The sequence below is a fragment of the Eretmochelys imbricata genome, chromosome 7, assembly GCF_965152235.1.
Source record: "Eretmochelys imbricata isolate rEreImb1 chromosome 7, rEreImb1.hap1, whole genome shotgun sequence".
Lineage (NCBI taxonomy): Eukaryota > Metazoa > Chordata > Testudines > Cheloniidae > Eretmochelys > Eretmochelys imbricata.
This window is the reverse complement of record NC_135578.1, coordinates 124,628,047-124,636,343: the sequence shown is the minus strand read 5'-3', so window position 1 is coordinate 124,636,343 and position 8,297 is coordinate 124,628,047. Positions and strand designations below refer to the sequence as shown.

At 66.2% G+C, this 8,297-nt stretch overlaps 1 protein-coding gene across 1 annotated transcript; it reads right to left on the bottom strand.

The window, feature by feature from the left end:
* Window positions 1-190: 190 nt before the first annotated feature.
* Window positions 191-8,146, bottom strand: ZDHHC16 (zDHHC palmitoyltransferase 16). The gene is made up of 11 exons (XM_077823354.1): window positions 8,065-8,146; window positions 5,248-5,497; window positions 4,567-4,761; window positions 4,017-4,105; window positions 3,635-3,663; window positions 2,826-2,959; window positions 2,449-2,496; window positions 1,747-1,832; window positions 1,295-1,418; window positions 1,120-1,190; window positions 191-679 (listed from the first exon to the last, which is right to left on the bottom strand). Exons 2-11 carry the CDS (start codon window positions 5,479-5,481, stop codon window positions 565-567), a joined length of 1,125 nt encoding a protein of 374 aa, XP_077679480.1. The 5' UTR covers window positions 5,482-5,497; window positions 8,065-8,146; the 3' UTR covers window positions 191-564.
* Between the last annotated feature and the right edge of the window lie 151 nt (window positions 8,147-8,297).

Below are 8,297 nucleotides of genomic sequence, written 5' to 3'. Positions count from 1 at the left end.
TTCCCTGCCTCCGGGGCAGGGTCACAGCTCTCCAGCTGCAGGAACCCCCGAGCTGGTGCCCCCTATGTGCATTCTGCCTCAGTGGGCAAAGCTTCCCCCTGCCACTCAGCCCCTGGCAGGCTGCCCCAGGGCTGGAACCGGCAGGACAGCAGCAGGTAACGCTCCAGCTGCATTAGTGAAAACTTTTTTTTTATTTCTGGCATTTAAAATCCCCTGTGGGGGAGGGAAGAGATGCCCCCAGCAGCTCCATGCCCTGAGTGCCAGCTGGGGAGTCTCTGCTGTCCTGTACTTGTGAGTGCCCTGGGCCCTGCCCCACACGCAGGTGCCGTGGGGTACGGGCTCAGCCCCGCAGAGAGCCACCCTGCACATGCTGCCCACCTGGCCCTGTGTCTCCAGAACGCAGCATGTCACCCCCAGGCACCGCGAGCTGCCTGCAGCCACGCTGGGGCTTGCTGGAGGGGTCAGTGAGCGGAGGACACCCCGAGGAGGTTCTGCTGGTTCCAGGCTCTGCTGGCCCGGGCTGGGGGGCGGGTACCACAACCTGTGCCTCTGCCCCGACGTCCATTAGATGGCCAGGAGAGGTGCACGTGGCTCTGTCACGCAGGGAGGCCGGTCCCAGCTCAGGCCAGTTCCATGGGGCAGGTGTGTAGAAGGCAGCAGGACACGGGTGAGCCAGTGTCTGGGGGAGGGAACAGAGCCCCTTGGTGAGAAGATGAGCCCTGGCTACCAGTCCCCACGTGGGGGCCAGGCTGGCTCCAGCCTCAGCCCCTCTGGCCCTGCCCTCCCCCAGGCGGTGCCAGTATCCACCTTGCCAGGGGCCCCCAGTGCTGTAGTACAAGGGGCCCTCAGAGCCCATGTGTTGGGGGGGCTCTGGGCCAGGCTCTAACATCCTCCATAGGTGACCACAAGGGCCAGCTACCAGCCTGGTGAGTCTAAAGCAGCAGGGGACTGAGTCAGCGAGAGACCCCAGGAGTGATTCCATCACCCCTGGGCAGCTGCCAGGCAGAACCATGGCCACCCCCTTACCCCCGGCAGCGGGGAGTCTACCTGCGCGTGTCCACTGGGCAGCTGCCGGGCAGAGCCATGGCCACCCCCTTCCCCCGGCAGCGGGGAGTCTACCTGCGTGTGTCCACTCCCAGGAACACCTTCCAGTTGTCCCAGGCGCCGTAGCTGTAGGGGTTCCTGAACACCTGTGCCAGAGGGAGGGCCGCCGTTAGCCTCCCCAGCCTGGGTTCCCCGAGCACCTCCAGCCCGCCCCCACCATCCCAGCCTAGAGCATGGGCCCTGCACTCACTCTGCCTTTCTTCTGCAGCCTCTGCCTCTCCTTCTTGTTGATGTGTCTCTCGATGCTGGTCTCCCCTCGGCTGATGAGGGCAGCGTGCCACAGCGTGAGGGCCCCCAGGGCCAGTGCTACGGAGCTGGGGGGAGAGCAGATGGGTGGTGATGGGGGGGGGGAGGGGCCAAGCTGAAGCATGCTGGGAACCCTGACGGGAAGCTAACCTGCACTTGCTGCAGAGCCAGCTGCCTCCTTGCCCCAGGGAGGCCCAGGGCTCGGCCAAGGGGAGCAATTGGGCTCCCTGTGCGCATCTCGCTGTATTTCCTGCAGGGAAAGCCCCAGGTTCGCCAAGCCCAGCTCGCCTGCCAATTCAGGGGGCACAGGCATGCTCGCCCTGCTGTGCGTGGGAGACAGGTCTGTGCTGACTGGACCCGGTAGCCCAGCCCTGGACACCCGCCCAGCCCAGTTACCTGCACAGGACCCAGAGGTAGACTATGCTCTTGTGGAAGGCCCTCTGGCGGAAGGAGAAGGTTGGGGGCGGTGTCTGGTAGTACGTCTGCAAGGAAGGGCACGCGGGCAGGTTAGGCCAGACTGATGCTGGGCATCCATGGTCATTGGGGGTGACTCTACCCCCCCCCCCGATGTAAATGGGCAGCCGGAGCAGATGGACAGACAGAAAGCGAGTGCGTGGCCAGACGGACACCTCGCAAGAGGCAGCGGAAGCGAGATCACAGAGCACTGGGCACGTGGCTAGTGCAGGGCTGGACCCACCCAGCGGCCGGGAGCGACGGGACAGCCGCCAAGCAGGGCCTACAGGTACTGTCGGAGCAAATGGCACAGGTGGGTGCTGCTGCCAACCACAAGGGCACCTGCTGCGCCCCCGGCCCAGGAACCCGAGCGGCACGGGGGAGAGCTGTTCACACAATGCCGAGGTGCTGGGGCAGTGTCCTGGCAGAGATGCCTGGCCCATCCCAGAGCGCGGATGGGCGGGGCAGCTGGCTGAGACTCCAGCCCCCAGCATGCCGTGCTCCAGGACAGGGTGGAGCAGTGCCTGTTGGGGGGACAGCGCCTGTTGCGGGGGCCATGCTGCTAAAGCCAGGGGCTGTGCTGGACCCTAGACACAACTCCGCGCCATGTTGCCTTCAGCAGCTGGGGGAGTGGGAATAGCCCACCTGGTTGGCAGCCACCTGCAGTCTCTCCTTCTCAAGCAGTTTCATTCTCTAGTGGATGGAAAACAGGGCATCAGTTACACGTCTCACAGCAGGGGCGCCAGCCCCCTCCCCCACGTGCCCAGCGTCCTTCGGCCCCACTCACTGGGGCTGGCTGGCCCTGCCTGCGCCCCTGTGCTGTGTTCAGCATGAAACCCGGAGCTGCGGCCAGGCTGCCAGTCCAGGGGCAGGGGCACTGGCCTCCCAGCCAGTTTAGCCCTGGTTCCTGCCAGCCCAGCGAGAGGGTGATGGGCACAGGACAAGGGCCTGAGCAGAGCAGCCACGAACGCCCTTGGCTGGCTCAGCTGAGCCCCTTCCCACAGGCCCGGGGGCCCAGTCACCTCAATGGCAGCATAGGCCTCCCGGAACATGTCCCAGCTGCTGATGCCGCAGTAGATGCAGCCCATGGTCATGAAGAGGCAGAAGGAGAAGAAGTAGCGATGGTTGTAGTGTCCCACGCAGTTATTCAGCCACGCTGCGCCAGGGTTAAAGATGTGTAATGGGCCGGGCTGGCCCCACACTTCTCTGCCCAGGTTCCCACTCCCCGCTCCGCCGAGCCCAGGAACAGCCGGGGAGCTCCTGCCACAGCTGCTCCTGCCAGGAAGGGGCAGGAAAGCAGCCCCACAGCTTAAAGCAGGAGCCCAGCATGCACAGCCCCATCTAGCGCTCACTGAGCCCAGCATGCTGGGACCTGGGCTGCACTTTTAAACCAGAGGTGTCCAGTGCCCCAGCCTGGGTCAGAGCCCGGCAGCTGCACCAGGACCCACGAGCAGCAGGGCTGGGCACAGAGTGCAAACCCTTCCCTTGATCAGCACAGCCAGAAACTTCCTTGTGCCCAGACTGGCCTTCAACCTGCTGGGTGCTGCCTGCTGCTGTCTGTCCGCCAGCCCTGGAGTCTGAGCGGAGCCGCCCTTCCAAGGGCAGGTTTCTGTACGACCCCAGGCATCCCCTTTTGGCAGCGCCAGGCGCTCAGTGAGCATCACGGACCTCCTGCCAAGCCTGCTGCACCCCTGGCTCACTGGCACCACGTGGGCATGAAGAGCTGGCCCCCAGCGTGCCAGGACAGCACAAAGACTGCCCCCTTTCTGCCCAGGGCCCTGCCCCCTGGGCTGGTCAGGGGCTGCAGGGGGTAGCCTTTGAGGAAGGATACGGCAGTGATGGTCCATCTTCAGCACACACCTGGGAGAAGGAGAGAGGCACACGCTCAGCAAGCATGCGACCAGGATGTGGAGACGGGCTCCAGCTGGGGTCTCCCACCTCGGCACAGCCCCCCGGGACTGAGGCAAGAAGCCAGCAGAGCAAGGGGGCAGAGGAGAGCGGCTCACCTGCTGCAGGTGCCCAGTGGTGCAGGGGGTGGGGTCAGGTGGGGGAAGCCCCTACCCATTGCAGATGCTGCAGTGGTGCTGGGGGGGGGCTAAGTGGGGGGAGCCCCTACCCATTGCAGATGCTGCAGTGGTGCTGGGGGGGGGGCTAAGTGGGGGGAGCCCCTACCCATCGCAGATGCTGCAGTGCTGGGGGGGGGGGCACCCTACCTGTTGCAGATGCTGCAGTGGTGCGTGCGGGCAGGCTTGGGGGAGATGCATTTCCTGCAGATGGAGACGGCCACGGTGTTGCTCTTGGCCTGCGGAGGGAAGCGTGGGCTGGGCCGTCACCGCTCAGAGCAGCGCCCCGCTGGATCCCTTAGCCATCTGCCCAGCCCGCTCAGGGCTGCCCTCGCTGCCCCGCCAGGACCCTGCTCGCCCCTTGCCCAGAGCCCTGGCAACTGTGAGCCAAGCCCCGCGTAGGCGCCTCACCATCCGTCTTCAGCCAAGCTGGAAACTAAGCCTGATGGCCACTTGCCCCATGGCTCCGAGCCAGATGTCTCTGGAAGCCCAAGGAAGTGGTGCCAGTGGGCCCAGCCGTGGCCCCTGCTCCCTGAGATGCACCAAGAACCCAACTAACTGTCCACAGTGCCTCCTGCTGGGAGAGGCTGGGGCTAGAGTAGCCAGGAGCTCCCCCCACAGCCAGCTCCTGCCCCACTCCCCACAGCGCCCCCAGGGTGACGAGGGACAGCAGCAGCTGGTGGCCCAGGCCTGCCCCTACCTGTGGGGGGTGCCCGGGCGGGGTGGTGATGGCCATGTAGTAGTGGAAGAGGATCATGAGCAGGTTCCAGTGGCCGTAGACGAGGTGCCAGCAGATCCAGCCGGGCGGGTAGCTCTGCAGGATGAGGGGCAGCAGGCAGATGTAGACAATGGCCACGATGGAGCTTGTCAGCACGATCACCAGCGCCACGAACACCTGCAGGGAGGAGCAGAAGAGGGCCTGAGCCCCCAGCCCCGAGCCTCAGCCCACCCCCCTTCCCTGCCCTGAACCCCCAGCCCTCAGTGCACCCCCACGCCCTGCACTGAATCCCCAGCCCCAGTCCACACCCCTTCCTCAGCCCCAGTGCTCAGCGCACACCTCCTTTCTCCGCTTTGAGCCCCCAGCCAGCCCCCTGCCCACTCCACCCCGAGCCCCTAGGACGTGGGGCACATGACTCTTTACACAGCTGACCCAGATTTCGTTGGTTTTCCCACTCTGGCACGGTGCTCGGACCTCAGGCAGCAGCACCACTAAAGAGGGGCTAGGAATGGGCAAAGCACCCCCCTGCCAGCTCCAACGTGGGGGGCAGAAGGCTCTGGGGCTGGAACAGACAGCTGGGGGGAGGAGATGAGACCCCATCCCCTCCCCTGGCTGCCCAGCCCTGAGTAGAGGGGCACTCACCCCACCCCGCGGGGCACTCACCACGCCGAACCAGCGAGTGACGTGATCCACCAGCCAGTAGATGGGCTCGAAGAGGGAGTCCAGCACCGCGTCGCTGTTGGTGAAGGAGTTGTAGAGCAGGGAGCGGAGGCAGAGGTGCCCATAGCGCCACAGCTGCTGCGCCCGCCATGCCAGCCTGACCCTGCGCCGCCGGCCCACCCGCAGGCACTTCACACAGAGACGCATCGCCGCTAACGCCCGCCGGCGGCTCCTCATCCCCGCCGCACACCGCCTGCGGAGCAGAGCCCGGCTCAGACCTCGCGCGGGGAGCGCCGAGCCCAGTGCCCCAGGGCAGCGCTGGGACCGGGCCGGGGCCTGCCGGGGGGGGGCTGTGCCGCCAGGACCGGGGCTGCCGGGGGGGGGGGCTGTGCCGCCAGGACCGGGGCTGCCAGGAGGGGCTGTGCCGCCAGGACCGGGGCTGCCGGGGGGGGCTGCCGGGGGGGCTGTGCCGCCAGGACCGGGGCAGGGGCTGCCGGGGGGGCTGTGCCGCCAGGACCGGGGCTGCCGGGGGGGCGGGGGGGCTCTCCCCAGCAGTCAGTGCAGCTGTACTGTCCTGACCTCACTGCACTGGTACCAATGTTTCTGCCTTGCCCTGCCGGCGGTACTCACTGGCATGCCCAGCCCATCCCCGGGAGGGGACAGAGGAAGCCAGTGACCTTCGGTTGGCCTGGGTGCGGGAAGCAGAGCCCAGGCAAGGGGAGTGAGCCCAGCTCCTGGGGCTGTCCTGGGTAACTGTCTGGAGGACGGGGAGTGCAGAGCCCACAGCTCCCCGCCCCCCATCCTGGCACAGGTGTTCATTGGCCACATTTCGCCTTTCCCACTCCAGATGCAAAAGAAACCAGAGATGGGGCTGAGGGCAGCTCTGCTGGGCTGGCTCCCAGGTGGGAGCTCAGACACTGCCAGCTCCTCCAGAGAGCCCCACCTGGCCCGATGGAGCCGGGGAGCCCCCAGAGGGGTACAGGTGGCGTTAAAACCCACACCACCATCTCCACCCCAGCAGAGATGGCAGCCTCCCTCCTGGGGGCTGCTGGGTCTCGGCCCCCTGAACCTAGCACTGGGGGCTATTCCCCTCTCATAGCCCCAGTCTGGGGGAGCCCCACAAGTTATCCACCGCCCCCCCAGTCCAGTTCATCTCGGGCGAGCCTGGGAGACAAGGCTGGATTGATTCCCATTGCGCAGACCCTGGGCGGAGGCCCCAGGATGAGCTGGCCAGTGGGTGCAGCTGGCATTGGGCATGGGGTGAATGGGGCCCTGCCAGGCTGGGGTGCTCACCCATCTCCGTGGGACATGCCACAGCACATCCAGCATTAACTAGGAGAGGCTGCCCCGGGACCGCCCCGGGGCTCAGGCACAGAGCTGGGCACAGCACACAGGGGGTGCCAGGACAGGGCAGCATGAGCTGGGGCCCCGAGCCTGTCTCCCAGCCTAGCTAGCACCCGTCTCTGGGGAGGAATCATGCTGAGCAAAGCCTCAGCCCAGCCGCTCACAGACCTGTCTCCTGTCTCTGCCAGCATTTACCCTCCCCCCAGATTTGTCCCTTCGCCCATTCTGTCCCCATTTAATCCTTGATTCCTCCAGTCCCCCCATCAGTCTTGTTGCCCTTCTCTGGGCTCCCCCCGTTCATCCCCAGTGCTCTGATATGGGGCTGGGAGGTTCTTCCTCCATTTTCTTTTGGCTGAGATATTATTCAGCTCTGCAGAGGGCTTTGGGATGTGACTGTTTTACCTGGGAAAGGCTCTGACAGGTGAAGATACCACAGCATGTTAATGACTTAGCCCTGGACAGCCAGCAGGGGGAGCTCACGCTGTCTTTTTAGTGTGTCCCACTAAAAACGGGGCGTTTTATTCAGGAAAATCCTGTAGTGAATTAAAGTGAGTGAACTGAAAAGCAGACGGGGCAGGCAGAGGGCAGCTCATGCCTCAATGCATGGCAGCCAGGGTGGCATGCGGCTCACCCTGCCCCCACTGAGCTGGCATCTCCTCTGGGCCATGGGGCACAGGCTAAGGGTATTTCTGAGCCTCTCTTCGCCCCGGATAGACGGAGGCTGTGGAACAGGTGGGAAACCCACGGGCAGGGGGATCTGCCCAGCGTAACGGTCAGACAGGCTGGTCCTCGCCTCTGCCCTAGGCTGGTGACAGGCAAACACGGGGGGCTGCAGAGCTGAGCCCCCCCAGGCAGCCAGACCCCCCCAAGGGGGGCGCACAGGAGGTGCCACCGCGCAAGGGGGCAGGAGAGGGATGCACCCCCCAGACACTCTCTGACACTCCGCCCCTCCCCCTCTGACACCCCCTTCCCGACACCCCGCCCCTCCCCGTCTGACACCCCCTTCCAACCCCCCCTCTGACACCCCGCCCCTCCCCGTCTGACACCCCCTTCCAACCCCCCCTCTGACACCCCGCCCCTCCCCGTCTGACACCCCCTTCCAACCCCCCCTCTGACACCCCGCCCCTCCCCGTCTGACACCCCCTCCCCGACCCTTCTGACACCCCCTTCCAACCCCCCCTCTGACACCCCGCCCCTCCCCCTCTGACACCCCCTTCCCGACACCCCGCCCCTCCCCGACCCCTCTGACACCCCTCGACACTCCCCCTGACACTCCGTCCCTCCCCGTCTGACACCCCCTTCCCGACCCCCCCTCTGACACCCCGTTCCCGACACCCCCCTCCCCCTCTGACACCCCCTGCCCCCTCTGACACCCCTCATCCCCCCAACAACCTGCCCCTCCCCCTCTGACACCCCCTTCCCGACACCCCCCTCTCCCTCTGACCCGCCGCCCGGCAGGCCCTGGCCCTCCCTTACCTGCCGCCCGGGCCGGCCCGCGCCCCGCCTCCATCTGCCCCGGCCGCAGCCCTCAGCGCCGGCCCGGCATCTCCCCGGTACCTTGGCCCCACTGCGCCGGCGCGGCCTCCCACCGCGGTGCGCGCTGGGAGCCGTAGTCTCTCTACTCTAGACTACAACTCCCAGAGGGCGCCGCGCGGGCCGGCGTCCCTCCCCGCAAGCGGGTGCAGATCACGTGAGAGAGCGGACCAATA